This window comes from Phalacrocorax aristotelis, chromosome 1 (assembly GCF_949628215.1).
Source record: "Phalacrocorax aristotelis chromosome 1, bGulAri2.1, whole genome shotgun sequence".
In the NCBI taxonomy this organism is placed as follows: Eukaryota; Metazoa; Chordata; class Aves; order Suliformes; family Phalacrocoracidae; genus Phalacrocorax; species Phalacrocorax aristotelis.
Genome location: NC_134276.1, coordinates 134,800,457 through 134,827,745, shown reverse-complemented (window position 1 = coordinate 134,827,745; position 27,289 = coordinate 134,800,457). Strand labels below are relative to the sequence as shown.

Below are 27,289 nucleotides of genomic sequence, written 5' to 3'. Positions count from 1 at the left end.
GAGCCCAAGGGTGGGCAGAGGCCCCCCGCACTTTGCCGTGGTAACTAGAAATAGGTCTGCTCTTTCTTGCTGTGGAATAGAGCCTCCTGGAGCTCCCTCAGTACCCCTTTATGGGAGAGGTGTTCTCAGACCCCAGTTTCTGAGGGTTGCGAGAATAACCCTTACTGCCTGCTCCCCCTGCTACTGAGGAAATTCCTTCCCCTAGCAGAGGAGACAGCTCTTCCCCAGACCAGGTAGTAACAGGGGAGTCTTCACAGAAGAAACCGCGTATGCCAAAAAGAGGCAGTCCCCAAGACAGAAATAGGCAGGAGCTCAAGATACTTACCTAGTAATTTTAATTATTTACATCTGCTCAGCAGGCAGCAGAGAAAGCAAAGCAAGGCAGAGAAAGGAGAGGCAGATTTAGATATTCTTTCCTTTTGCAGTTGCTCTTAACCACTGGAGATAAAGGTAATTTCCAACACTGACCTCATCCTCCTTCATCCCAGGGAAGATCCCTCAGCCCCTAATCTCAAGAGCATTTTCTTCAAATATCCTGTGCAAGAAGAGAAGACACATCTCCCACTTACAGGGAAAGGAAATAGCAGATTTTGCTGTTAATTATCCGCAGAGATAGTAAGAATTTTTTCAGAGAAGGAGATTTGCCCACCCTTAAGGACAAGCTGCACCTAGAGGAAAGAGAGGTTGACAGGTAGGGGGAGGTTGGGGGAATTGATCCCTGAAATAATCTGACAATTGGTGAAAAGGCTGTCTCCTAGGGGAACACCCCTTTAGCAGTTAGCTGCCAAAAGGGAGAGAGGATATCCATCCTGGGATAAAACCAGCAGTTTTATGGGACTGACAATCCCAAGCAGATTGTTTTAATACTCAAGATCCTGATTTCATCCACAATCCCTTCGCCCTCAAAATATTTCTTGAAGAAGCTCTTGGAGTAGCTGACAGCAACACTCTGAGGATGAGTCTCAGAGAAGGGGTGTGAAGGGCAGCACCCCAGAAATCAGCTCTGAAGATAACCCACCTCCCTCCAGAAAATCTTCCAGACAGAGTGAGTGACCACATTATATCACCTCTCTGTTCCTAGCTGTCCTTCTCTTTTGCCTTCTGTCCTTGTTTTCCATGTCTCTTCTCTCACTGTATGTGCTTTCCTTTTAATATTTCCTCTCTCTTTCTGAACCTCTGCCCAGCCTTCTTTTTCTGCATGTCTTTCTCCATCTTTCTCATTTAACTCCCTTATATACTATATGGAATTGACCTGATTCTTCCCCTCACTATATAGCTTATTGCAGACCTTAGCCCTATTTAATTGTAAGAAACCTCTCTGCCCTTTCCCTTCTACTTTCTTTCACTGGTGTATTCATTCTGGACTCAGCCTTTGTCATCACTGGTGTGAAATTAATTTCTGTCATTTAGGGGTCATTGAAAAGGATAATACTGGCCAAAAAAAAAGTGTTGAGGAGACAGGAGCAGTGATTTGTAGGGCTAATGTCCAAGAATGCACCCGTGGGGTTGGAGTGTCAGTTGTTCTCCATGTGGGTCTTACTATGCTTGTAACTGTGGGAATAAAATCATTGTGCGATGCAGACCTTGCTGTGCTCGGGAGCTGAACATACAGATCCCAGTGCTAGTACTCCAAGATGTGTGTGCTAATGTACCTAGGGGCTGTGGGATGAATTCTGGAAAGAGTGCCCTTGAGAGTGGGTTCTGTGGTGCTCAGGGGTCTGAAAATGAAAATTCTGACAGTGGATTTCAGAGCTAGCGGAACCTGCTCTGAAAGCCAAAAGAAGCCATTCTGTTGCCACCAGCCTTCATCTGTGTTTTATTCTGTGTTCAGGGGCTAGGAATATGAATCCTAACGCTAGTGCCATAGTGAGCCAAGCTGGCTGCTTTTTGTAAATGAGGCAGTTAATTTCCAGTCGCAAATGAGTATTCTGACACTAACGTGGTGATTTCCTGAGAAATCAAGTCCGAAGGAGACTTAATCTCAAATGAAGCCAAAGCAGGTTCCCGTAGCAGAAGAATCGTGCCCGAGGCTCTCTCACCTGAGATATTCCCGTTTCTGTTCTGCAGTGAGGAAATCCAAGATCAAAGGGTCCTTGGCCAGGACAGGAACCCTCTGCAATCCATTTGGGAGCAGAGTGGTTAACAGGGAGTCCCTGAAGAGGAACTCCTTAGTGTAATTTGCTAGCAAGATCAGACAAAAGATGCCAGGTCCTTCCATAGTGATTCCCCATTTTGGCAGTTATCTGTAGCTTCAGAAAGTGCCTGTTTCCAAGGGAAGGCTGAACCATGAAGCATACATACGTTCTGGGGGTACTGTTAGATGCCCTCCTTACCTGTTGCCTTTTAGTTATGCAATCAGCCTATTTTGGGTACAGCTGTGTTATGTAGCACAAGGGAAGAGATAACTGAGGCATTTTGGCCTTTGTACATTCAAGGGGGTAACTGACTTTTCATGCTCTTGAGGTTAATTTACCTTGCACTGCCCCCTTCCTCACAGTAATGACTTGACATTTTTCAAGTGCTTTTGGCTCTGATGGATGCCAGGGCATTTCACAGAATATATATGCCAGCCTTACAAAATTCTGCTCTCTCACAATTATCTTTCTGTATATGAAATGTTTTTTTTCTTCATTATTAATGATAAAGATTAAGATTTTGTATTTGCTGCCTGAGCCTTAAATATTTATTGCAGACATACAAGGCTGAAAGTCTTATGCTGTAGAGTAATTGTTATTTATTTGTTAATTGCTGACAGGGCATTTGGTGCTGACTTGGAAACACAGAATTAAGACAAACTCTGCTCTGAAGATCTCATAGTCTAAAACACAGCTATACAAAAGCTATGACATACTGATAAATTTAAGGAAGTGAATAATTTTTAGAGGGCATTGCTCTTCACTGTGATGATGGTATTTACATCAAATGTTCATCACAGGCAAAAATGCAGCTTCCTCTGAGGTGGAATAGTGCAGCTGTTTTGTACCATTTGTTTAATACAAAAGTATCCATAAAATAAAAAAGAGTATTATTTGTCTTTATAAAAGTACAATGTACTTTATAGACACATGTAAACAAAAGTGCTATGTCTTTAAGAGTTTGCATTAAGAATGTTAAGCCTGAACACCTAAAATTAGACTTTAAAAACCACATTTAGGTACCTAAGTAAATAGCCTAATTATTGTAAGTGCCCAGGAACATAGAGTTGACTTTAACAGAAGCAATGAAGTCTTCAACATCTGACTAAGAGACACTAAGTTATGTGTGTATGGGTTTGTAAATTTAAATTTGGGCATTCATGCTTCTTCCAAAAGTTGACTTTTAAAGTTGAAGCAGTCTGATCTTGTCCTGTGTGTGCTCCGCTCCCATCTGAGAACTGAGCATGTGGCATTTCTCAGGTCAAGTCCTTAAGTAAAATGAAATGAGAAGGTCTAGAGAGTTTTGGGAAAAGGATTACATTACTGAAAGATCATGAGGTTATATTAATGTTTAAGTATGTGTTCTGTAAGGTCTTGGGTTTTACCTTGAAATCTGGTTCTGTAGGCAAGTTTCTAGGATAGAATAAGGAGTCAGAAATGTTGGAATGAAATACAATAAACAGTTTGAGGAGTTTGGATATAATTTCCCAGTCCAAGATGGGGTTGTGACTAGTGTAGTACTTTTTTTAGAGAGAGGAAAAAAAAAATACAGCAGAATGCCAGTGTCTATGGAGAAGTTTTTTCTTGCCCCAGAGGTACAGGTATCTCTTCTTACTACCTCCCCCCCTAAACTTCATATAGTGGGAGACTGAGCCTGTATCACAGTCTGGATCCTTGGAAGTAAAGAGCCAAGTGTCAGAAAGGAGGTATGGTTAATGGCAACTGTGGTATGGACAGCTGTCCCTCAAAAGCAGGACTGAGATGGTTACCTCATTTTACACAGCTGTCAGACAGGAGTTACATCTTGGTCATTAGCAACCAAAAGATGCAATGCTTTTGGACTCATTTTTCTGTTTGCTTCTCCCTACCTTGGGTAGAATTGTAACCAGTAACTTTCACACAGAATCTTCTGTGTTTTGTAGTGTTCCATTTGCAGAATCTGTTGATGAGTGATGTTTCAGAATTGAAACTTTAAAAAATATTGTTTCTAGCATTTTTGGTCTGGAATACAACTTTGAAGATATAAGTAGTGCCCAGATTAATGGACAGACTAAAATGGCATCTCCAAAATGTTTGAACTCTGCAGTTGTGTTAACTCTGAAGGCTAAAGAAAAGCATTTAAATCTCTGTATTGCTGGACATTGCACATCATGTTATTTTAGCAAGAATATCCAGTTGATGCATTCAACCTCCAAATGCTTATCATCTTGGTAGGAGCCAATATTGCTGCTTGCTGTTTTGCTGTTGTTGTTTCCTTCTTCCTTCTAAGGGACGTGTGATGAACTTAAAAATCTATAACATATTTCTGCCCTGTACTCATGTTTTCACTTTTAAAGGCAGTCTGTGTATGTGTATTACAGAGTGAGAGCAAGCGTGCTGCAGTATGTTTTCACAATTAATTGCAAATTTTAATTTTAAGTTTGAAATGAAAATGCAAAATACTGGGAATGTTTCAAAACGTGGAGACCTCACAACAGAGTTTAGGACCCATTTAACGTCGTGTCCTGTGGTACTTTGCCAAGATGTGGACTAGACTGTTGTTTTATCCTTCTGTCTTTGACCTGCCCCATCCTCTATCCCATCCTATTATGAACCTTGGAGTTGGTGTCTTAAGGTAGACAAGGAACAGATTTTGCTTGTTCCTGACCTTTGTGAACCCTTTCCTGATCCCATCTCAGGCTTCCTAGCATCTAGTCATGGTCAGGTTCCCCTCATGCACCTTTAAGGCCCAGCGTGTTTCCACCCCGCCTGCTTCTTTACTCTCATTTCCTTCTACACCCCACTCCTCCTCCCAGTTCTCTCTGTACTGCTCTTTGCATCTAATTTTTCCATGCTGTCCCTTTGGTATTCTGTCCTTTGGTCCTGTATGCCTAAAATGCTGCTTCTCTCTTCAAGCAAGCATCCCTCATCTCCTCTCTAGGATTCTTCATTGCCAGGAATCCTTTCTCAGAGGCCCTGGTCTTACTTCCACACCTGTATTTTGACCTGTTCTTGGTTTGGCTTTCATTGGATATATGGTTGTTGTCTTGATGTTTCTTGCCATAACCTGTTCTTTTTTTACCACTATATAATAAATAGAATTTTGTTCATCTGAAAGTATCCAGTTCTGCTAGGCTGGGGAATGGCACTTTGTCTCCATAATCCGACTCATTCATTCTCCCACCCTCCCTTCTCCCCTGCCCCCTTCCCTTCCTCAGGAATAGTTGGATTTTAGTTGGTTAGAATGAAGAGCACTTGCGTAATGTTCCTTGGTACCTTCCAGTGCTTCAGGATCTTGGTTTTGAGAATAGGGGCGAACAATTTGTGCACAGTCCAGTATCTCATTCCTTATCTTTCTAAGCTGGCCAGTTTACTTGCTGTGAAGTCAAGAAATAAGGGACCGTGTGTTCTGTTTTGGCCCTTTTTTTAATGTATAAGAGAGACTGAGGAATGAGGGAGGGGGAGAGGATGAGTGAGAGCTTTTATACCTCGAGGAAAAAAATATTTGCTTTTTTGTGTTTTTTTTTTTTTTTAAATTAGCAATTCAAATTTTGTTTATGCTCTTTGCTGTATAAAGACTGTGGCTGATTATAGCAGAAATATGTAATTACTGTTTAAAGTTCACATCTGAATAATTGGGAAGGAATCTGAACTTTTTGTGGTCACAAATTAAAGGAGCAAAGTTTCTGAATTCTCAGTTTCCCCAAAAAAACTATTGTTAAGTAAAACCCAAACAATTCTGCCTCCCCATCAGGAACTTGCAGAGAAAAAGAAACAAGCTGCTAAAATAGTTATCTCTGAAATTCCCTTTATTTCTACCTGAACAAAGCAGACAAACTTTGCATGTAGAGAACTGGCCTGGGATTTGGGAGACCCGTGTTCTCTGCATGGTTCTGCCACTCCTTTGCTGGCTGACCTTAGGCTGCGTGCTTCTCCATGCCCAGCTTCCCATTTGTCCTGGAATAGGTTATGGACTCTTTATAAGGCTTCCAAAGTATAAGGATGAAAAACACTTCATAAAGGCTGGTTCTTCTTGCTGATGGTTACCTTAATTACAATGTGATGTTGAATTCCAAACCTTTATATGCCACTTTTTGTGCCATTAAGAAACAGTGAAAGCATGATGACCCAATTAACTTTTGTTTCATGGAGGCACCGTGACTCCAAAACTGAGAGATCCTGTACCATGTCTGCAGCCTAAAACTGCTTTTTGAGTTGACTTAAGTATAGATGTTCTGACTCCCTTGAAGCTTCTCCTAAGATCTCTATTCCATCTTCATCCTTCTTGGCTCCTCTGCTGTTTTTGACACTTGATCATGCCCAGTCTTGAAATCTTGTCCTCCTTTGACTTCTGTGGCACTGTTTTCCTGGTTTCCCTCCTACTGTTCTAGTCATTCATTCAGTAGCTTCTGCACTAAGCTATTTACCTTCCTCCATATTTTTTTTTTTTGTAAGTTAGACACAAAGACCAAGCTCTGGTATTCTCTCTTTGCTTTTCTGTACCTCCTTCATGCCAGTGAAGTTAAATTATGCAACTTGGCATACTACTTTAACATCTTTTTTTTTTGAACAATTTTCTGCAAGTTTAAGATCGCTGAGGCCAAGATGGAACTCCAGAAAGCTCCTTTGAGATTTCCCTTTGTTTCCTGCTTTCCTCTGTTGTGAGCCTCCTCAGTTGGGCCTATAGGGGCTTCTTGTGCTCTTCTTGCCCTGCACATACAGGATAGGGGCTCATCTTCCAATTTCATGGCCTGAATCTCCTGCTGCTTCTTCCTCAGTCTCTTTGGGTAACCCGTATGCTTTGTCCTTCGTTTACTGTCTCAGTTACTGCTAGCTCTTCTTGCTGGCATCTGACAATGGTGTTACCTTCTTGTCTTGTTAAAAGTCTGTTTGTTGGCTATTACCCACTACATAAGGTTCCAGCTTCTTGTACTCACTGTAAGGGGCCTTCCCATTTATGTTTCTCCCCTATCTGTCACTGTCTCTTGCTGTCCTTTGCTCTGCCAGCAACACAGGTGTGACATTATGCTTTTCCGTTTCTTGCATGAGCATCTCTTCACATTCTTCCTCAGCTGACTCATACCTTGATACATATAGGAAAATTGCCAGCCAATAGGGGCCAGACATACTGGAAACTACTTATTTGCATATTTGAAAATTATTCAAGAGGTCCAACTGATACTCAGCTGTAGTTGTCTTATTACATGTACCCTCTTCTCCCTGGCTTCTTTTGTTAAGAAGGATGATTACAAAAGTAAATAAAGATTGTGGTAAGCAGGGACACATCTCAAAGACTGGGAAGGTCAGGGTTAGAGCAGAATAATATTTACTTGCAGTTAAAAGGTGGCAACTGTGGCAAGTATGTGTGTGGAAGAAAGGGACTTCTTTCAGTACCTGTAAGGAAATGAACAGGAGATTTAGTTTGAGGATAATACACAAAATGGAGCATTTTATGAGTAGGATGCAGACAGCCAAGTAGCAATACTAGCGTTTTAAGCCAGAAGAAACTGTTAATGGGTGTGTGTTACTTGCCAGTGTGGTTCTGAATACTCTTGACCTTCAAGCTTTGTACAAACCTTTACAAGTTGTGAGACTGGCTAGGGATTGTCAGGTGTTTTGTCTCCTGGAAGACAGTTCAGTCAGTTTAATTTTGAATTAACAGCTGACAGAATAGTGAAAAGGAATTATGTTAAAACAGTGGTTGAGACCTAATTTATGAGCTTGACACCGTATTACTTGATTCTTCTGATCATTCTCCAACTTCAGTTTCAGCTGCACTTTGCTTCCAGGCTCCTCTTTAACAGGCTTTTCTGTAGTGCTTTGGTAATCTTAACTCTGGGAGCATCTGCTGTATGTACATCTTGGCCACATGGTATCGGACTAATCTGCACTTGATACCAATTTCCTTATTTTCTATGAATTCAGTACCTAGTTCTTCCTAGTGCTTGATAACCATTTCCACAAGTGGGACAGAATGGGTTGTGGCTTGTTTCAGCAACTATTACAGAGTTTATATTGACTAATGTATTTTCAGTGGTTCAGCCTTTGGTGAACAGGTTCTGACCACTTGCAGTCAGATTTTCATTTTCACTATGCCTGGCTAGCATTCATTTAGCCCTGGGAGCTCTCTTATGTTAGAAGCTTTGTAATATTACTGTTATTAAACTGCAAGGTTAACAGTAATTTTTCATTGATAGACTCATTTTTTTAATGGGAATAAGAACACAGTTTTCATTTATAAGTGCATGTTGCAATCTTTTTACCTGTGTTTCTGTACCTATTTTGCAACAATGTGAAGATGATCTGAGCAAGATACTCTGCATGCTGATCTAATTCTGATGTTGTCTCTAATTTCAGAGAAAATCTAGGTATCATATCAGTGTTAGCATATCTTGTACTGAAGGTTTGATACTGGATGTGATTCTGATAGGCATTTAAAACTGAAATCCTTCTCTTCAACCTGGGTGCTCCCACAAGGCTGTGGGAAATACCTTATCTTAGATACAGTTTCTCTACCACAGACTTTCTGCTTTCCAAGGGAAAATTTCATTGCAGATATGTGCTCATAAATTAGAATTATTCAAAAACCAATACCCAATACCTTTCTCAGTATAAGAATAATTGTTCTGTTAATATTCTTAAAGCAAATGCCAAAGACTTCTCTTGCCTTCTTTGGCATATGTTTAGAATTACAGCTCTTGCTTCCAATGGTAAAATACTGAGTAGTGGTACTGCGCGTGGAGGGATGCTGTAGAGACATTTCTGTTGTGATGATGTATTTTCATTGTGCTTCTTCAAAGTGCTTGGCTTACTTTTTACTTCAAATCTGTTATTGGGAGGGTTGTCATGGGACATTCGGCTTATTAATAGAATAAATCTTTTATAGTAGTCTTATTACAAAGAAAATAATTTTCGGCTCAGAAGTATTTTAGTCATACCAGTGTTCTCGATATCATTTGCTGTTTCTTTTGACAGGTGTTACATATTCCCCATTTTCACTTACGCAGCACCATAAATAAGCAAACTAATCTTAACTTTGAACACATATTTCCAGATTGTCTGAGGGGTCTCTGCAATGTTTGAGTACTATTTCTCTCTGCATTTTTACTGCATGTTTATATAGCAGACAAAAATATTTGATTAGTTGGTCTTACTAAAATCTGGCAAGGCACTAGCTATGCTTGATCCCAGCCTTTTATGCCTGTAAAGATACTGTTTCCCTTGACACAAAAATATTTTAGACTTTGGCTGTAATGCCATCTGTTGATAAGTTTAAATAAGCAGGTCAGGTTTTGTAAACTATACCATTTTGTCAGTTTCATACAAGACTAGTACATAATTGCTTTTGGAATTGGATCCTGATGCACTTCCAACATCAGGGTTTTGGTGACTTTATAGTCCCCACAAGACTTTGTGCTTCATTAGTACAAGAATGCATGCACTGTCAGTGCCATTCATTCACTAAATTCAAAATACAAAATTATTCCCTGCTCCTGCACCTTTCACAAAATGGAGGGAATTGAAAGATCCTGTGTTAAAATGTGCTGTTATAGTATTTATGTAATTAGTAACTATTATGAAAACAAATTTGTGTTCTTTTTATTTTACCCTGAGACTTAATATGAACCTTATGTTGTTGAGATTTGTTTGTTAAAAGAAAACCATATATGTTTAACAATGATAACAAAACAATTAGTTCAAAGATTTATATTAGGCTATACATGGTCTAGAAGTTTTTGTCTTCCTGTTAGCCTGATTTTTCAGTACCATCTTAGTGTGCTGTGTTGTAACTTTTAGCAAGTTTCCAGTTCAGAGTGTCATAATTACTGTACCACCTGTGTTCTTTTACACAAAATAGCATTGAACATTCAAAGCCGTTCTGTCTTGCACATGAAGTAGTTTTGAGTAGTGGTATAGAGTCAGACCACTGACATGGACAGGTGCAGGTTGTGGCAGTTCATGTTAATATGGGTGATACTATGCTGTATGCTCTTAGTGACAGTAACTTCCTTTGGTTTAATTCTTTTTTCCTTTGTGGTTCATGACGAGTGAGAACTGTGCGCCCCTTATTACCATATCTGCAAGCCTATAGTGTATTGGGAAAATGTTTTTTGGCTTGTTCTACTGCTCCCAAAGAGAGGACACATGGTTCTAGGGTATGACAATTTCTCTTACCTCTTTACCTCAGGGACTGGTTTTCCGCCTTTCATGGCACTGCAGACAGACGTGTACTTTCAAACTGCAGTGCTTTTCTTTTGGTTTGCTGATATACTAACATGACACCTACCACTCCTTCCAGGTTAAGTTTCATTTTATGAACAATACCCAGCAGCCTCTCTCTTCCTTCTGGATTTGATTCCAGAAATGTAAACATTTCCTGAAGGTTTCTCACAAGTAGTTACCAAAATGATGGATACAATTACAGACTATTCAGGTAATCAGTATCCCTTTTTTCTGATTTCTTACATGAAACAAATATCTCTCAGTGACGATGTTTGCTTAGAGGAGATAAGATTTTTAAGTGTTTTGGTCCTGCCCTCTTAGTTCACACCTTGTTATTTTTGAAAGAAAGCACATATCTTATAATGGCAAATTTCTCTTCCTGCCAGAGTTAGCAAAATTGATTTTTTTCCCCTTTCTGTATTGGCATAAGAGTACAGGTTTCTTGCATGTGTAATTTACACAAGTATGTCAAAATTGCCTTTTTCCATTAAAGTAGAAGCTGTTCATTTCTCCATGCATGTGGTGGTCTTGTGTGTTACTTCTCTTCCTTACTTTTCAAAGCAACATCCTGCACACCTTTGTGTTTCAGAAAGGTCGCAGTCAAGTGGTTCTTTTTTGCCAGTTTGTCGGGTTTGAGGGTTTTTTATTTGTTAAATACCTCAGAAGCTAGGTGCATCTCTGAGTATATTAGGTAGATATTGTTTGTTAGATCACTGGATCTGTGTTTCAGGCACCTAAATAAAAGTGGCCTTATTTTTAGATGTGTTCTACAGCAATGTCTCTCTCTGCTTGGTAGTTTGTTGTGTGTTTCTTACTTCTCCGAGTTTATGTTGAGAAACCTAAGTTGAGTCTCCTTTGACTGTTTTCCCAGAAGTGTTTCACTGGATTGGAATATCAGCAAATAAAGCAACAGTGAAAGTAAATATAGGAAAGTAAATGTAAATATTTATTCTAGAATATGCATCTTCTGTAGGCCGTGCACACCATAGTTTCATTCATTGTATGACTCTGCTTCAGTCGTAACTGATTCTGACTGGCTAGCCTTTGAGTTCAGCCTTAGAGAATGTTTCAGGCTATACATGTTTATTAACTGCATTCAGTATGACCCTTAGAGTGCTGTTCCCCACATTTCATACATTTTTCATTCCTCATATATAAGCAGCAGTGATCTTGGATAAGATCTGACTGGCTTGGAGCAAGCGTTTGCAAAATAGCAGGGCAGGCAAAGTACAGATTTCTTCAGTCCAGCGGCAGGGATAGTACAATCTGATAGACAGAAGGCTTCCTTGCATTTTCAGCCTGAGGTTTGATTTGCTAGTTGCAAATATTCAAAGTAAGGAAGTAGCTTTCCTGGAAAGCTGTAGTGAAGTATTACTAATCTCAAGTGAATTAGAGGTATTAAAAGGTATTCAGTGCTAGGATTTTCTTTAACGATTAAAAGTTTTCCTTATGAATTAGACAGATTCTCGTCTGTTTAATTGTTCTTTTGGATCAGTGCTTGGCTGTCACTTTTGCATCTCTCTGACCTGTCTTGACCTGGGGTTGTACTGGAAGTAGTTAGTGCTTGAGAAATGAAGACTCTGCAGTCAATTTCCAGCTGTTGATTGTGGTTATATCTTGGCTACCTTACCCTTGGTTTTTAAAGTCAGCCAAATACATAAACAGATACAATTTACCATGTAAAGTAGGAGGTTATAAATTCTGGTCTTCAACTTTCTTTTTATTTTTTTAAAGTTAATTCTGGCTTGCTAATGTGGTAGGATTTCTTTAAACACCCTTGATTTCAGATCAATGTGTTTGTTAGTCACTAGTGTTTTTTTTTCTTTGTTTGAGTGGGATCGTAAGAGAAGAGTTTGAAGGAAGGTTTGCCAGGCAATAAACTGGGAAGGGAAAGTTGGAAGAATCATCAGCTGCTCTGGTTTGGCTGCAGTCTTGTTTTATCATACCATGAAGTAGTGCCAAGCTGGTGTACTGCTTGGATCAGGTGAATGATATATGCAGCACAAATTATAGCAGCTATTACTGTTATAGTAAGTATTCTTTCAAATAGTTTAGTAGCCAATTACACCAAATTATTTTTGCACTGACAGTGTTCTGGAATTGTCACCTCACCTGAATTTTGACTATGCCTGATTATTACAGATCCCATATTGCCAGGACACAGACTTATAAATCCAGTAACATGATGAAGTTTAAACTTGGGGGGTGTGTGTGTGCATGTGAATCTTACTTCACTGCTTTGAAATTTCCCGTGTGATTTGTACTGGGACTGAGTCTTTACTTTCTGTCCTAAATTACTGTATAGTGTATGTGTTCTTAAAAAGCTGCTGTATTTTACTGAAAAGTAGTCGTTTCAGTACTGGGTGATTGGTGCATATGTATAATCAGATTTTTTTTAATTTAAGATTTTGGGATTTTCTTTACTTGTCAAAGATTTTTATAAACCAGGGAATGAAAATTTTCAGATTCTTAGTGTGGGCGTAATGTGACCCAATTCTAACCTTGCTTGTCTCCCTGACAAGTGTATTTTACACAAATGCACAAAAGTTTATGTATCTGACAGTTGGTGTGTGGCATATCAACCTTATATTTCACTGCATAGCCAATCATCCCAAATGCTCTACTGACATAATATGGGCAAATCTGAAGGTCTGAAAACTCCAGTGTTTGCTGCTGCTTCTTGAATTTCTGGTGTTTCAGATTGGTATCTTAACCTGCCATAGGCTTTTATAACCTAATTTTCTTGATTTCTGTGCTTGTCTTAAAAAAACAAAAGGGGGGGGTGGCTGGGAAATTTGTGTTTATTTTACTTTGGATTTGTATTGTTAGCACAACTGATATTTCATAATGGTTTAACATCCGTATGATAAGCAGCAGTAATTTGTTCTTTGATTGCACTGTGGAAATTAAGATTTATATGAGGAGTACTTAAAAAATTAAGCGTTCAGCTGATACTTAGTTCATGTTTGTTTTCTGCCAAGTTTTAGTGAGGGCTGTACCTGTAAAGTTACCATACAAATGTAACTGTGTTTCAGTTACGTGGATACCTTGGTGGTCTGTCCATCGTCCACTGGGTGAAAAAACGTTGTTGCTTTACCTTTTGTATAATTCGGGAAGGAATAGTGCTGCTTTTTTTTTTTTTTTTTAATTGAAAGTGTTTGAGATTAAATCAATTCAGCCAAAAAGAGCTATATTCAATAAACAACAGCTTGCAGAGGGTGGATAATGGAAAGCCTTTTGCAGCTCCTATCGTCTAGTTAGCTGGGTAGCAAGTAGTCATCGTTATCATATGTGATAGTGTGGCAGATGAGTAGATAGATAAGTTAGCAGCAGTTGGGCTTTTCCTTTCCTCCACAGACAGAAAAATGTTTCCACTTACTACAGATACTGTAGTGCTGCAATTTTACCTTTCAGTCTGTGCGTGCATATGAGTGTGAGTAATAATGTTAGCTGTGTAATTAGGAGGTGTCTTCTGAGCCCAGGGCTTCGGAGCCACTGCTGTGGTAGTAGAGGGATGGATTTTGTTGGGGTATTGTGCAGATGTTTGAGCCCTAAGAGGTGTGGTGAGCACATGCATGAAAAGGAAAAGTTGGAGCATAGACTCTTAAGTGCTTTTGTGCTGAGAGCACTTTGGTGCAGAATTGTAAGGCATAATGCATACAGTTGTTGGGGAAGAATCGGGAGCTTTTCTGTCAAAATGCAGGGTGCATCTGTCTCTGGATCTGTGCATCCACACTGTGTTATTGTCAAATACCTATTTTTAGAATGAGTATCTAATTGATATTCATGCAGATGGGTGTCTCCCTGTCTCATCTGATCCACTCATCTGAGTGATGCGCTTGGTGGGAGGTGTCTGCTGATGAATCTTTCCTAAGCAGAGTGTGTTCATGTCGGTCTGTTCCCTTTTACATGTATGCATGTGTTTAATTTGTTACACGAGTGTGTACATAAGTATGTGCACATGTGTTTGTGCCTTTACCTTTTGTATGCACTTGCATGGTCAAAGATTGTATAATCTAATCCTATAAAAAGAATAATTTCAAAAATGAAAGATGCAGAACTTAAAGCCCTTCAAGACATGATTCTTCTTTTTATGCAAAGAATAAGTGCAGAGCAGTGCAGGTTGTGGCCATGGAAGCTTAGCTACCTCAGTCCAGACTTCAAGGGGTTGCTCCTAGTGTAGTGATGCATCCAATTATGAGTAAGAATTATGGTCTTTATGCTGCCTTGACTACTACAAAAGATAGGATACAAGTTTGTGTGCTAAGTGCACAAGTTCATACAGGTTCATGCTGCTAAATATTTTCTTCATGTAAAATATTTGTTAAGTAGAAAACCCTGGATACAAATGCTAGCCATGTTGGACAGGTGTGTTTTATGAGGGGAAATATACAATATTTATGAGAGGAAAGATCCCGAATCTGTTTCCACCCTATGGCAAACTTCTTGTGTAATTTTGGACAAGTAAGTTTTCTTGTGTCTCAGATTTGGGGAAAATACTTGCCTGTTAATGTTTTGAATTAGCAAGATTTAATTGAATAACATGACATGTATATTTAGGAAAAATGGGTTATGGTAGGCAAAGCTTTAACTATTATGAGCTTAATATAGTCTGTTCCACCTCGCATGGTAGATGTAATTATCTATATATAGGATTATGCATGATCTTGGTGTTTTAAAATGAGATATGTAATCCTAGCTCTAAGGAATAGATTCATTATAATGTCACCTGATGCAAAAAGAGAGGCTAGGCCTTAGAGAGAAGTTAATTTTCCCCCAAATTAAGATAGTCACAGACATGACTTTTCCAGATGATCTAATGAATTTTGGTTTGTATATGGCATGGAGTATTCCCTTTTAGCTATGATTTTCCTCTTTCCTAACACAGTAAATCTACTGGATTACAGGTAATCTTGGTGAAGGGTCCCAACACTATATTGTTTACATAGTAAAGGAGTGAATGTGATACAGCTGCTGAAAAGGCTCCATTTCCTTTGAATAGATCTTAGTTTTTTACCTGGGAACAGTGGGGATGCTCTGGCTAAGGCTGTTCTAGCAGTGTTGCCATCAGCACTGTCCCAGCTACTGTCAGTAAGGATGGTCCTCCCACAGACACAGTCATAGGCCTTTTAGGGTGAATCTGTCTGGCTGTGAATAAGGTATATGAAGTAGGATGATCTTCACACAGGTATTTGTGATAGGAGGAGCAGAAAAGCAATGCAAATGGATGTTTCTGTTCTTAGGGTTCACCTTGTTTGTATCTCAGGAGTTCCCTTTCTGCTCCTTTCTCCTCACAGATACTCCTGCTTCCAGCATCATGGCCTCTGACCTGGAAAGCAGCCTCACTTCCATAGATTGGCTCCCACAGCTTACTTTAAGGGCTACTATTGAAAAATTAGGGGGTTCCTCACAAGCAGGACCTCCAGGGGCTGCCCGAAAGTGTCCTCCAGGCTCACCGACAGATCCCAATGCCACCCTGAGTAAGGATGAGGCTGCAGTTCACCAAGATGGGAAGCCACGTTACAGCTATGCCACTTTGATCACATATGCCATCAACTCATCACCTGCCAAGAAGATGACACTTAGTGAGATCTACCGTTGGATCTGTGACAACTTTCCCTACTACAAAAATGCTGGTATTGGTTGGAAGGTGAGGACTTGCATCGCGAAAGTACCCTTTTTGTCTAATAACAAGAGTTATTTTCTTAATACTGAGCAAAACAGAAAGACAGATGTGAAACTAAGTTGACTGACTGGAGAAAATGCAGAGCTGGAAGTCCCATTTTCTCTGGGAATTCTGTTGTATGTATGTGGTAGGTCCTTAAGAAGGAGCCTGCAAAAAACCCACCAAGAAAAACAAAACAAACACCACTCCCCAACCCCTAACCCCACATCACTACCAACCTCTGCATCACCTGATAGTATTTTCATTGTACCTTCCGTAGATGTGTAGGTGGTTCAGCCCCATAATATTAATCCTAATCCATCCCTCTTCTTTACGCAGCTTCTGTTCTGCTCCATTCCAGGTACAGGTAGTAAGCTTTGGCTTTTGACTATGCACCATCCTTCTATTTTCTCTGCCTGCTCCTGGGCATACCCAGAAGGCTGGATGTTTTTGTTGTAGCACTTACCTGTATCTCTTACTCTCTCACCAGAACTCTATTCGTCATAACCTCTCTCTGAATAAATGTTTTCGGAAGGTGCCTCGTCCGAGAGATGATCCTGGGAAGGTAAGAAATCTGCATGCTCCTGGGTAAGCAATTTAAAACTGCAGGGAATAAGCCGGGGTTGCCCTTTCTAACTTATGGTTGGAATTTGAAACCTAAAGTGTAGGCAAAAATGGAAGCAGTAGTAAGATTTACTGCAGTGCTTTGGCTACAGAAGCATACACTTAAAGGGAACCTGTAAAGGTGCCTTAATGGTTGTAGCAATAATTTTTCTTATCTGTGGTCTTCGGCTGACTTAAAAGATACTGGAAGAAGGAAAAAAATTGGGTTGAATGTACTTTATTAGTTTTGCTTCTTTTTTGTCTTGATCTTTATGTGTAAAATGTGGGTCTAGTCCAACCTGTTCTATTATGAAAGACCATAGTGGTTACTGGTGAATGGCAAGACTATGATGTGACACGGAGGTCACATCCATGGTTTCATGGAGGCAAGATCCATGGAAGTAAGAGCAGATCTACTACCTATTTAGACTGCAAAATATTTGGTGTTGGAAAAGAATGTCACCATCAGATAGTTCAAATCTGTAGAAATCATTTGCAAGTAAAACTCAAGAATTTAGGAATTTGTTGGCTAAGTAAGGACTAATAATGCTCTGTTAGTGTATACAGATTGTAAAGGGGAATTGCTAGCAAAACCAAGACTTGGCATCTTGGCATGCAGATATTATTACTGTTAAAAAAAACCAAAAGAACAAGCAGGAAGAGATGGTGGGGACAAGAAGCTATGTATTTAGACAGAAAGATTGTTTCCTCCCCCCCCATCCTAAAGTTACCAGAAAGGGCCACTTGTTCAGGCCTTTTATTTCAGGTTATATTTAAAGGACTAAGTGGTGCTCAGTTGGCATCTATAAATGGAAGTAGTATAACTTTGAAGATCACTGCTCAAAAATACTATTGATTATATGGCTTATTCCAGGAAATCCTAACTGACTTCAGTGTATATGTTTGCAGGTGTTCATTGGCATGTTGGGCTGGGTTTATAATGAAAACCTGTCCTGTGCTTGTCACTGATTATTCACATTTCAATTGGAGGTTAAAATGAGCTAAATCACACTCTAGAGTTCTCTTTATATTTGGAAAACAAAAGACATAATTATAGACTATTTTATGTTGAAAGGGACCTCTGGAAGTAAACATGCACCCCCACTCCCCTCCCAGACAGGGACAATTAGATTGGGTTGTTGAGGTCTTCATTGAGTTTTTAATATCTCCAGGGATGGAGATACCACATCTGGGCACTTGTTCCAGTGCTGCACCACCATTATTGTAAAGAAATTTTTCTTTATATCTAATTGTAATTGCTAGAACTTGCTAGAACTTGTGTTTATTGCCTCTTATTCTTGTGCTGTGCATTTCTGAGAGGAGTTCGATTCTGTCTTCTCTATAATCTCTTTACACAGTTGAAGACAGTGGTTAGATCCCCTTAGCCTTTTCTTGTCCAGGCTAAACAGATCTCTCTGCGTTAAAAGCTTGTATATCATGTTGGGTTGACTGTTGGAATTGATGATCTCAGAGGTCTTTTTCAACCTTAATGTTTCTATAAGTCTGTGTGTTTTAGTTCTTAACCATCATGGTGGCCTCTCTTTGGATGCATGCTAGCACATTGGTGTCTGTCTTGTACTGGGAACTCCCCAAATGGGCACAGTACTAAAAGTGGAGTCTCACAAGCATGGAAAAAGAGTGATCCTTCTAGCTGTCTCTGCCTGACCTGAACATTGAGTTGGTTCTCCTCAGTCAATAACAAATTCAGGTTGTGAGGAAGTTACTGAAGGGAGTGCGCAGGCCCAAAAGAGTTGGCCTAGCTTGGATCAAAACATCCTTTGCTGCTCTTGGTGTGCTGTCCTGGAGCGATGGAAATGTAGAGCGTTCTGCCTTCCCCAGTAGCATCATACCTCATTGTTCAATACAACCAAATGCAAGAGAGTAATCTCTTTCTAACACCCAAGTCTCAGTTGTCTGATGTTCTGGAGGGTGGTCCTTGTGGTCCTAATGTTTAGTTGGTGCTGCATTCTTTCAGTCAGTAACCCCCTGCTTTGGGAAGCTCTTTGATTTAATCATGCATTCACCAATGGGTTTTCTTTCCAGGGCTCTTATTGGACAATAGATACGTGTCCAGATATATCTCGCAAGAGGCGGCATCCTCCAGATGATGACGTGAGTGGTGTTCTTTCCAGCCAGCATGGAGCAGGAGTGGGAATTCCTTTCTTGTTCCAAGAAGTCCTTCCAGCACCAGGCCATAGTATTGTTCTGGGGGCAGGGTGTACGGATGGGGAGAAAAAGTTTAGGACTGAATGAACTAGTGTGACGTCCTGCTGATTGGCTCTTGTTGCTGCAGTTCAGTAGCAAAGTTAATCTTGTCTAGAGTCCTTTATCCTGACTCTTCAGTGACTAAGGCCCAGTCCTCCTCTTTTCTATGAACTTCTACATCAAGGGAGGTGGCTTCCCATCTGCAGTTTCACTTCTTCATCTGTTTTTGATTTCTGCTCCTTTCCTTTTCTCTTTCTTCCCCATCCACAGATACCACAAGACTCCCCAGAGCAAGAGGCGAGTAAAAGCCCCCGAGGGGCTGTTCCAGTCAGCACAGAAGCTTCTTTGCCACCTGAGGCCACCCCTCAGCTGTCGCTCCAGAGCACCACCCCTATTGCCAGCTACAGTCAGGTGAGCAGCACGGAAAAGGACGGAAGCCTTATAGTGGGGTAAAAGGAGAGGAGTGCATGAACGGACAAGCAAAGTGGTGAGAAGAGAGTGAATTGTGAAAATGGTGATCTAGAGGCAAAAATAAAAGAAGGGGAAGAAGCTGAAAGTGCAGAGACAGAAAATAAGGAGGAAGTGAATTTTAACCAAGAGCTGGATGGGGATAAGGGTAAAGGCATAATGGTACTAGATAGCTGAAGAAAAGGCTGGAGCCAGTGTGCTGCAGAGGGAAGGTGGTAGTTGATCTTCCTCAAGGAAAATGGCATTTGGGAAGATTTGCTGGGAGATGAGCTGAGTGATATGCGATATCAGTGCATGTTCTACCTGTATCTAGTCTCTGGATCCCTGTCTTAAATTACAAAACATAGCACAAGCTAATGGCCTTACTTCTGCCTTCCTTAGCAGGGTGCAGGGCCTGTGGATGTTGCCTCTACTGTAGCAGGGGGGCAGGGCCGTGAAGGGGCTGATGTGCCACCCCCACTGTACAGTACCAACCATGACTTCAAGTTCTCCTACTCTGAGATCAACTTCCAGGATCTTAGCTGGTCCTTCCGAAATCTCTACAAATCCATGCTGGAGAAATCATCTTCCTCTCAGCACGGTGAGTAACTATATGCGTCATGTGGGGTGGGCAGGTATCTGCCCACACAGTCTTGTCCACTGATCTATCCTTGGTATCTCTCAGATCTTTCCTTGTTTAGGAGCCTGTGCAAACAGACTTCCCTTTTTTGGCATGCTGTAATTAGTTCTGCCAGGAGCAGATAAGAAATCTGCACGTCCTTTATCTGTTGCTTCCCCTACTTCTCTCAGAATAAAGAGGATAATGATTTAAAAATACCTTGCATTGATGCAGAAGCAAATACTAAAATGGCAGAAGCTTAGAGAAATGAAGTCCTGAAGAAAAGCATGTCAGAGAAGTATTCACAATCTGTCAGGCTAGAAACCATAAGAGGGGGGTTGGTGCATGTGGAGTTTCTCCAAAACGAGAGCGGAGAGTCATCGTTCCTCAGATCTGTTAAAACTAGGTTTGTACAAGGCCTTGGAGAATTGAGCTTTGTGGATTGAGAGCGCAGAAGAGAGAGCCTGCAACTCCGTTCATAACTTGCATTTCTGGGCTTGAGGAAGCAGCCACCAGAGGGCAGAATCGCTGTAGGAATGAGATGAGATGTCCGAGGAAAACACTTCAGAAAAACCTTCCATTGTTGTTCTTGCCTTTAAACACTCTTCTAAGTACTAGTCTGCTGTAAAAAGGAATATGTGATTAGATAAGCCTCTCACCTACACTGTCTATCATCATACAGTGCAGGCAAAATTTGCTGCTCTAGGAGGAGCCTCATGAACTTGCAGTGAAATAATTTATTACTTTTACAGCTTTCATCATGCTGGCACTTGAGATTCCTAGTAGGAGCCTGTTTTGTGACATGTTGTAGAATGAGCAAGCTACAAAAATGTGGAGAAGAACCTTGACTCAGTGTGTGCCTCTGTTTGTAAAAGATTAACAGTGGTCTGTTTTGGGTTTGTGGTTTTTTGGGTTGGGTTCTTTTTTTCCTCTCCCAAGTCTTCAGCTATAAGGTAGTCAAGGAAAACTTGCAGTTTTTGAGGAAACTTTGTGGGCAACTTTTGAGTCAGGATGGCAGTATTCATCCTTTTGCCCTATCACAGTGTAGGATGCTCTAAGGGTTGACTTTGGATCTAGTGAAAAACTGAGGCTTCCCTGCAGATGGTCAAGAAATGGGTAGCTCAGGTAGTGGCATCCAATGCCCTTCAGTGTGATTTTTTTTTTTTTTTTTTCCTGGAAGTTCCACAACGTAAGGGGAGAATGAACCAAGGAAGCAGACATAAGAGATATGCTGAGCTCCTGATGTGGGGGAGGAATGGAGAACACCTGATGCTCTTGCACGTAGGGGATGGCTGAAATACAAGAGGATAGAAATGACACTCCCAATGAGTCAGAAGAAATGGAAGTAATAAAGGAGCCCTGATGCATGCAGTGTGGTCTTTGTACAAAAGCAGTAGAATGTGTGACCTCCAATGATCTGTGTGAGAAAAATTGTGAAGGTTCCCTACTAAGCTGCTTGTAAGATAGGAACTTGAAGGGAGCTTTTGGAAACAGCAAGTCAGATTTATCAAGTTATCTGTTTTCTAAATGTCTTGTTTAAGTTTGCTTAATGGTCATTTCTAGGAAAACAACACATGTATAAAATTTCAGGACAGCATGGGTTACTTTGGTAAATACAGGAAAAATCCAGGGAGGAATTTAAGTGCTTTAAGAACTCTGTACTAGAAGTTTAAGTCCTGCTGGGGCTCTGATGTAGAGCCTTTTGTTTTGGACAGAATCTGGAGCACGGTGAGGGCATAACTGTGTAGGTGATAGTTGTTGGCAGCCTGCAGAGGGCACTCCAAAAGCTTCATAAATAGCAGAATGAGCAGTGTGAAATTAAAGATGGATAAGTTAAGCAGAGGTCTGAACCAGGCAGCTCTTAAAGCTCCCTCCTCTTTCTTTTACTTGGCAGGTTTCTCTTCTCTCCTTGGTGACATGCAGCCCTCCAACCACAACTACTACATGTACCAGCAGCAGCAGCAGCAAGGCCCCTCATCAGTGGGCGCTGCTCCCCCACTCCACACTCCAACCCCAGAGGGTTGCCCATCCCAAGGGGGAAAGCAGCAGGGTGGTGAAGGTTATGGCCCTCCACCAGTGATGTCCATGCATCCACCCCCAATGCAGCATGGAGGCTACCACCAGCATCAACAACATCACCCACACTCCCACCCACAGCAGCAGCCACATCAGCACCAGCAGCAGCAGCAGTCACAGGCTTCAATCAACAATGCTGGCTTTGGTGAGTCAGGGGTGATGGAAGGAACAGCTGAGGAAGAGAGAGCAGAGAGGAGCCCCCAGACAGAAATTCTACAAGTGAGCTTTCCCTAAGTAGCACCTATGTTGTGTGTGGAAAAAAGGGTGGAAGCCAGTTATGATTGAAGTCTGAGAGGGAAATTGCTTTCTTACTGAAGGAAAGGAGGATGCATCCACACTGGGTTTGGAATTCTGTATAGGGATGCAGGATGAAGTCAGGAGCTAAATGAAAAAGGAGACGCCATCCCCGGTCTTCGAAGGGAGAAAGGATTTCTAGCTACTGTACCATCAGGCTCTTTGGTGAAGAGGCGCTAATCATTTCATATTAAGGGGTGGAGGGAAAGGGTGGTCTCTGTTGGAATAATCTTGTCCCCATTTAATTCCAGCATTTCCCCCTGATTGGTGCTCCAACATCGATTCCCTGAAGGAAAGCTTCAAGATGGTGAACCGGCTGAACTGGTCTAGCATTGAGCACTCCCAATTCTCAGGTCAGTGTTGGTTTAGCGACTCAGTGACTAGGGCTGTAGTCTAGAATATGTGAGTGTTGTGCCCAGATCTTTTTTCAGTGTAACTGTGTCAAGTCCATGGGTTTCTCAGTGACTCAACTCTTGTATTTATAAAATGAGGTGTCCTCCTTCGTAGGATCTGTTAAAGACCCTGAAGCATTTGAACACTGTAAGAATTTGGGGAAAGGGGAATTAATTCATAAAAGTATGTCAGAAAGCTAACTGAGATTTTTCCCTCCTACTCTTCCCTCCCCTACCTGAGTCAGTGAGACAGTATCCTAGATATGGAGCTCTCCAGGAGTTTGGTGACAGATTCGAAGCAATGAAATTGGGTTTTTGGGGAGAAGGTAGGATTTAGGGGTAGGAGATAGAAACTCTTTGCAGGGAAGACCACAGCTGAGTGCTGTCCTTGACATTGTCCTTTGTCCCCTGCAGAGCTGATGGAGAGTCTGCGCCAGGCTGAGCGGAAGAACTGGACGCTGGATCAACACCATATTGCTAACCTCTGTGACTCCCTTAATCACTTCCTTACCCAGACTGGTCAGCTCCCTCATCTGGTTGGCCCACAGCAACCCCCCCGAATCTCTGATTCTTGTGCCCTGAACAGTGGCAAACAGGAGCAATCCATGAACCAAGGTAATTAGGAAGGAGACTAAAGTGACATGTAAAATGAAGACCCAATTCTGTGAATATCCTAAACTACTTTCTGCCTTGTCAGGCAACGTAGCACCAAGCAATGCAAGGCAGGGCTGTCAGAGCTGTTTGTAGGAACTCTGCTTTCTCTGGCTTTTAAAGAATTAGGATGTCTTATGTCTGTGGCCTAGACAGACTGTCACTGTGATGCGTACCATTGACAGGCAACCTCTCCAGGCAGAAATACATTTAAAAAGTAAACACATAAAAGGAGAACGGGGTGGTGTCTTTTGTAGCTGACCAACAGAAAGGAATGGCAAGGTAGAGAGATTGCTGTTCCAGGTGACAGAAGCTGTAGGAGCTGTAAAGAAGAAAGCTCTTGCACCCATGTCGGAGAAATACTGACTGGACAAGGAATAAGAAGTTGCACTCTGAGGAGAGCACAGAGGTTGTCATGGTCTTGATACCACTGTGACGGTGTGTATCATCTAGTGCTGAACTAAATGGATGATATTGAGCCAGCTTGTGGTGCTTCTGGATGAAAATTTTCTTCTTTTACAACAATAGAGAAACTCCTGCTGGTTCCAAGAACAAGATCCCTGACCAAGCTATAGCTTGCAGTTAGAACCCAACAGCTGAACATCTCCTCAGTATCCCGTGGGTCTGAGTGAGTTGCTCTGTGGCTGAGCTGCCACCCAGTCAGGGCCAAGACAGCTGACCAGAATGTTAACAGTTTGGTTTTGGGTTTTGTTTTTTGTTTTTTGTTTTTTTTTTTATTCCTTTCTTTTCACAGTGAACTCCTATGGTCAGCCCCAGCCTCCCCATCTCTTCTCCGGGCCATCTCCTATGTACCAGATTTCCACCCAGGACTCTCCAGGATATAATCGCCCAGGTAAGGGGTGACATTAAGGCATATTATACCAATGAACATTAAAGAACCTGTTCCCAAGCCCTTTGTGAATGTCTCCTGAAGCACTTACTAATCAAATGGAGCACTGAGTGTAGAGAGGGAGCCTGGGCTGCAAGGGACTCCCCATTTAGGGCTCTGCCATAGCTCTGGCAAGATTTAGGATTTCAGCAGCCTGATCTCTTTCACTTCACATTAATAGTCATCTAGCTCAGCCTCACCCTCAGCTGGTTGCTTGAAGGGAACTTTACATGAAAATCTTCTGTTGAAGTCCTCTGTGTTCTATCAGCAGTCAGCTGTAAGGAAGTTAGAGGCTGAAACTTAACCTCTGTAGAAGCTGCTGTGGAGAATTTCACAGCAGTCCACCTACAGACTTTGGTAGGTGCTGTCTGACAGGGAGAAATTAATGCCAGTAATGTTCGTGCTTGTTAGACTGTTGGAAGTCCCGAATCCCTTATGTTTTCTTTTGCCCAAGGGCCCATGTGAAAAAGCATTACATTTTTTTATTCTAATTGTTCTCTTTCCTTCCTTTTTTTTTTGTTTTTGGCTCAGCTCACCATCTGGTCCCTCGGCCTCCAGGGCCACCTGCAGGCGCCAATGAGGAAATCCCTGATGATTTTGACTGGGACTTGATCACCTAGCGAGTTACAGACTTGATAGCCCGTCCTTTGTGAAGGACGTGGGAGGGTAGGGGGACATGGGGTGAATGGTGCCAGCACCACCCTCCCCAGCCTCCCTGCCTTGCCTGTATATAGATATATATTCTCTATCTCTGCCAGAGAAGCCACCGCAAGATGCTGCCGAAGATAACCCTTCCTTGCGTCCTGTTTTATCTTCTTTTTCTTCTTTTGTTTATTATTATTATTGTTGTTATTATTATTATTATTACCAATAATTGAGCACAGCCCTCCCCCTTCTCTGGTGGCCTCGGATGCATCAGATCGGCTCTTTCGTGTTGCGTGGTGCCCCATGGAGGGCGGAAAGATGGGTCCTTGGTGCCATGAAAAGACCTCGGAAGGCTGAATCCTTGAGTGCATCTTTCTCTGCCTCCATCATTTTGCGTTTAACAATCCCTCTTTCCCTTCAAGGTGGCCGGTGAATCTGTCATATTGGCTACTGGAGTGAGAGAGCCTATTGGACCCTGGGAGCCTGTAGTCATGTTGTTTCGTAAATGTTGTAAAGGTCAGGGGGCTAAAGGGACACTGGAGGGGTGATCTTAGCTCTGTGAACTTTCTCGCACCAGCAGGAAAAGCAAGAAAATAAGTAGAGTTCCCGAGTACAAAGAGAGGATAATCTCTGAGGTAGGGAGAGCTGAGCTGAGCTGGGAGGGTAGACCTGAGTTTGAAGAAAGGAAGAATGTAGCAGAGATGGTACTTCAGCAGAGAAGTTGGGTTTCAGAATGCAGTGCCATCTGTGAGGACTGAGAGATATTTTGAGGGAATCCTGACCTATTTCCTACATTGCCTTTTGCAGTCTCCAGGTGAAGCCTACAATACCCATCAGGTAAAAGAAGCAGTCGGGGTGTCACATGTGATTTGGCAAATTCTATTTCCTGGCAACTTCACACCCCACCCCTTCAAGCCCTTCTTCAAAATATGTAGTGAGGCTCTTACTTGTATATGCAAATTTGGAAGACTTCTCCCATCAGTATATTTTCAGTTACTATTTGGCCCTCTGCCCCTCATTTATTTGGAGACTGTCCTTGCCTGTGGTTTGAGAGTGCCAACGACAGGAGCCTTGTTGCATAGGTGCAAATTCTCAGTCAGTGGTTCCTACTCTGTGAATGAGTGAATGGTGGGAAGAGGAAGCTTTGGCTCAGATGGAGGTGCATTAGGGAACTTCTGGTCAAGGGGCTGGATCCTCTGGTCAAGTAACTGGGAGGCCCTCACCAAGTGGTTTTTTGTAAGAGGTGCATTAGAAGAGAGAGGATGAAGTGGCACAGATTTTTAAACCAAACAGTCAAAGAGTGTAGTATAGAAGGGAGGAGGGTGGGTAAGACCCCTTGCAGTTCAGCTGGGGAGATGATGGAATCTAGCATAAATCCCAAAGGATGAGTTTTGTCAGCACTTGCAAATCAGGAAGGTGGAAAAGGTACAGGAGCAGGAGTGAGTGTTGAGATGCCTCTTCCCCAGTGCTGTGTCCTGTGTTCCCCTTTTTTCTAGTATGGCTCTGTTCTGCCAAACTTCTTGTTTCCTCTTAATATTTTGTAAAGCCTCCCCCTAGCCCTTATCTCCTGTTTACCAGTGAAGGGAACCAAGATGGAAATAAAACATTGTGGCTGCTTGACAGACCTGGGGCAGGGGAGTAATAACCTCTACTCTGACTGCAGGAAGGTGGGGAACTAGCATTGCTTTTTGAATTTGCTGTAGGGATAAACCAATTGGATCATTGTCAAGGAAGTGGACAGAGTCTCTTTGTATTGGGGGGGGGGGTATGACATTTCTGGTTTTGGTTTTTTTTTTTCTTTAAGTGTGTGTTTGGGGGGGCAGTTCATCATTGAGCGTTTCCAAGAGAAATGAGGTATCCCAGAGCCAACTTCAACGTGGAGTCAGTTGTTATCTCTGCTGCCTCAAGATGGGAATGATACAGTTTGGAAGCATGTGTGATGGGCTTCTGTGGAAAGTGGCACCAGAGACAACCATGAGAGCCAACCTTTGGTAGGTGCCAGCTAGTGCTTTGCAGAGGATGTTACTGAAAGCCGGCCCTGTGGAAGTCTGAAAACACCATCGGAAGAAAAACCAAGATGGCTCCTTCTGCATATCCAAGTGCTCCTCATTTGCATATTTGCCTCATTTGCGTATTAAGTTGCGCCTCATTTGCATATGTAAATACATGCCGGTCAGTGTGCAAATTAGCCTCGTTCCTCTGCCCCTGAAATAAATGTGCATTGTTAGTGCGTGGGAAGGCATCGGGTGGGCGGCGTGGACCTCTGCAGTGTGTGTGGGTACTGGCCTACAGGGAGGGGAGGGATGCCAGCCTGTTGAAGAGAGGAGTTCTCGCAGGCCCCCCCTAGTGTGGTGTGGCCCACCCATGCTTTGTGTCAGTGGTCAGGGAGAGAGGGGCGTGGTCTCACGAGTTTATTTTTGTGCATGCTTTCTTAATAAAAAGAAAAAGTGAATGTTTATGGTTTAA

The 27,289-nt window shown here is 41.9% G+C and overlaps 1 protein-coding gene across 2 annotated transcripts; it reads left to right on the top strand.

Annotated features, from left to right (window-relative positions):
* FOXJ2 (forkhead box J2) lies at positions 1 to 27,289 on the top strand. 2 transcript variants are annotated; one of them, XM_075110427.1, is made up of 11 exons: positions 1 to 1,045; positions 15,635 to 15,987; positions 16,493 to 16,567; positions 18,649 to 18,717; positions 19,081 to 19,221; positions 19,663 to 19,858; positions 21,771 to 22,097; positions 22,498 to 22,599; positions 23,053 to 23,253; positions 24,044 to 24,142; positions 24,710 to 27,289. In XM_075110427.1, the coding sequence occupies exons 2-11, from the start codon at positions 15,655 to 15,657 to the stop codon at positions 24,796 to 24,798; spliced, it is 1,632 nt and encodes a 543-aa protein (XP_074966528.1). In that variant the 5' UTR covers positions 1 to 1,045; positions 15,635 to 15,654; the 3' UTR covers positions 24,799 to 27,289. The 2 variants fall into 2 exon arrangements, with proteins under 2 accessions (XP_074966528.1, XP_074966519.1); XM_075110418.1 differs by having other exon boundaries at positions 19,660 to 19,858.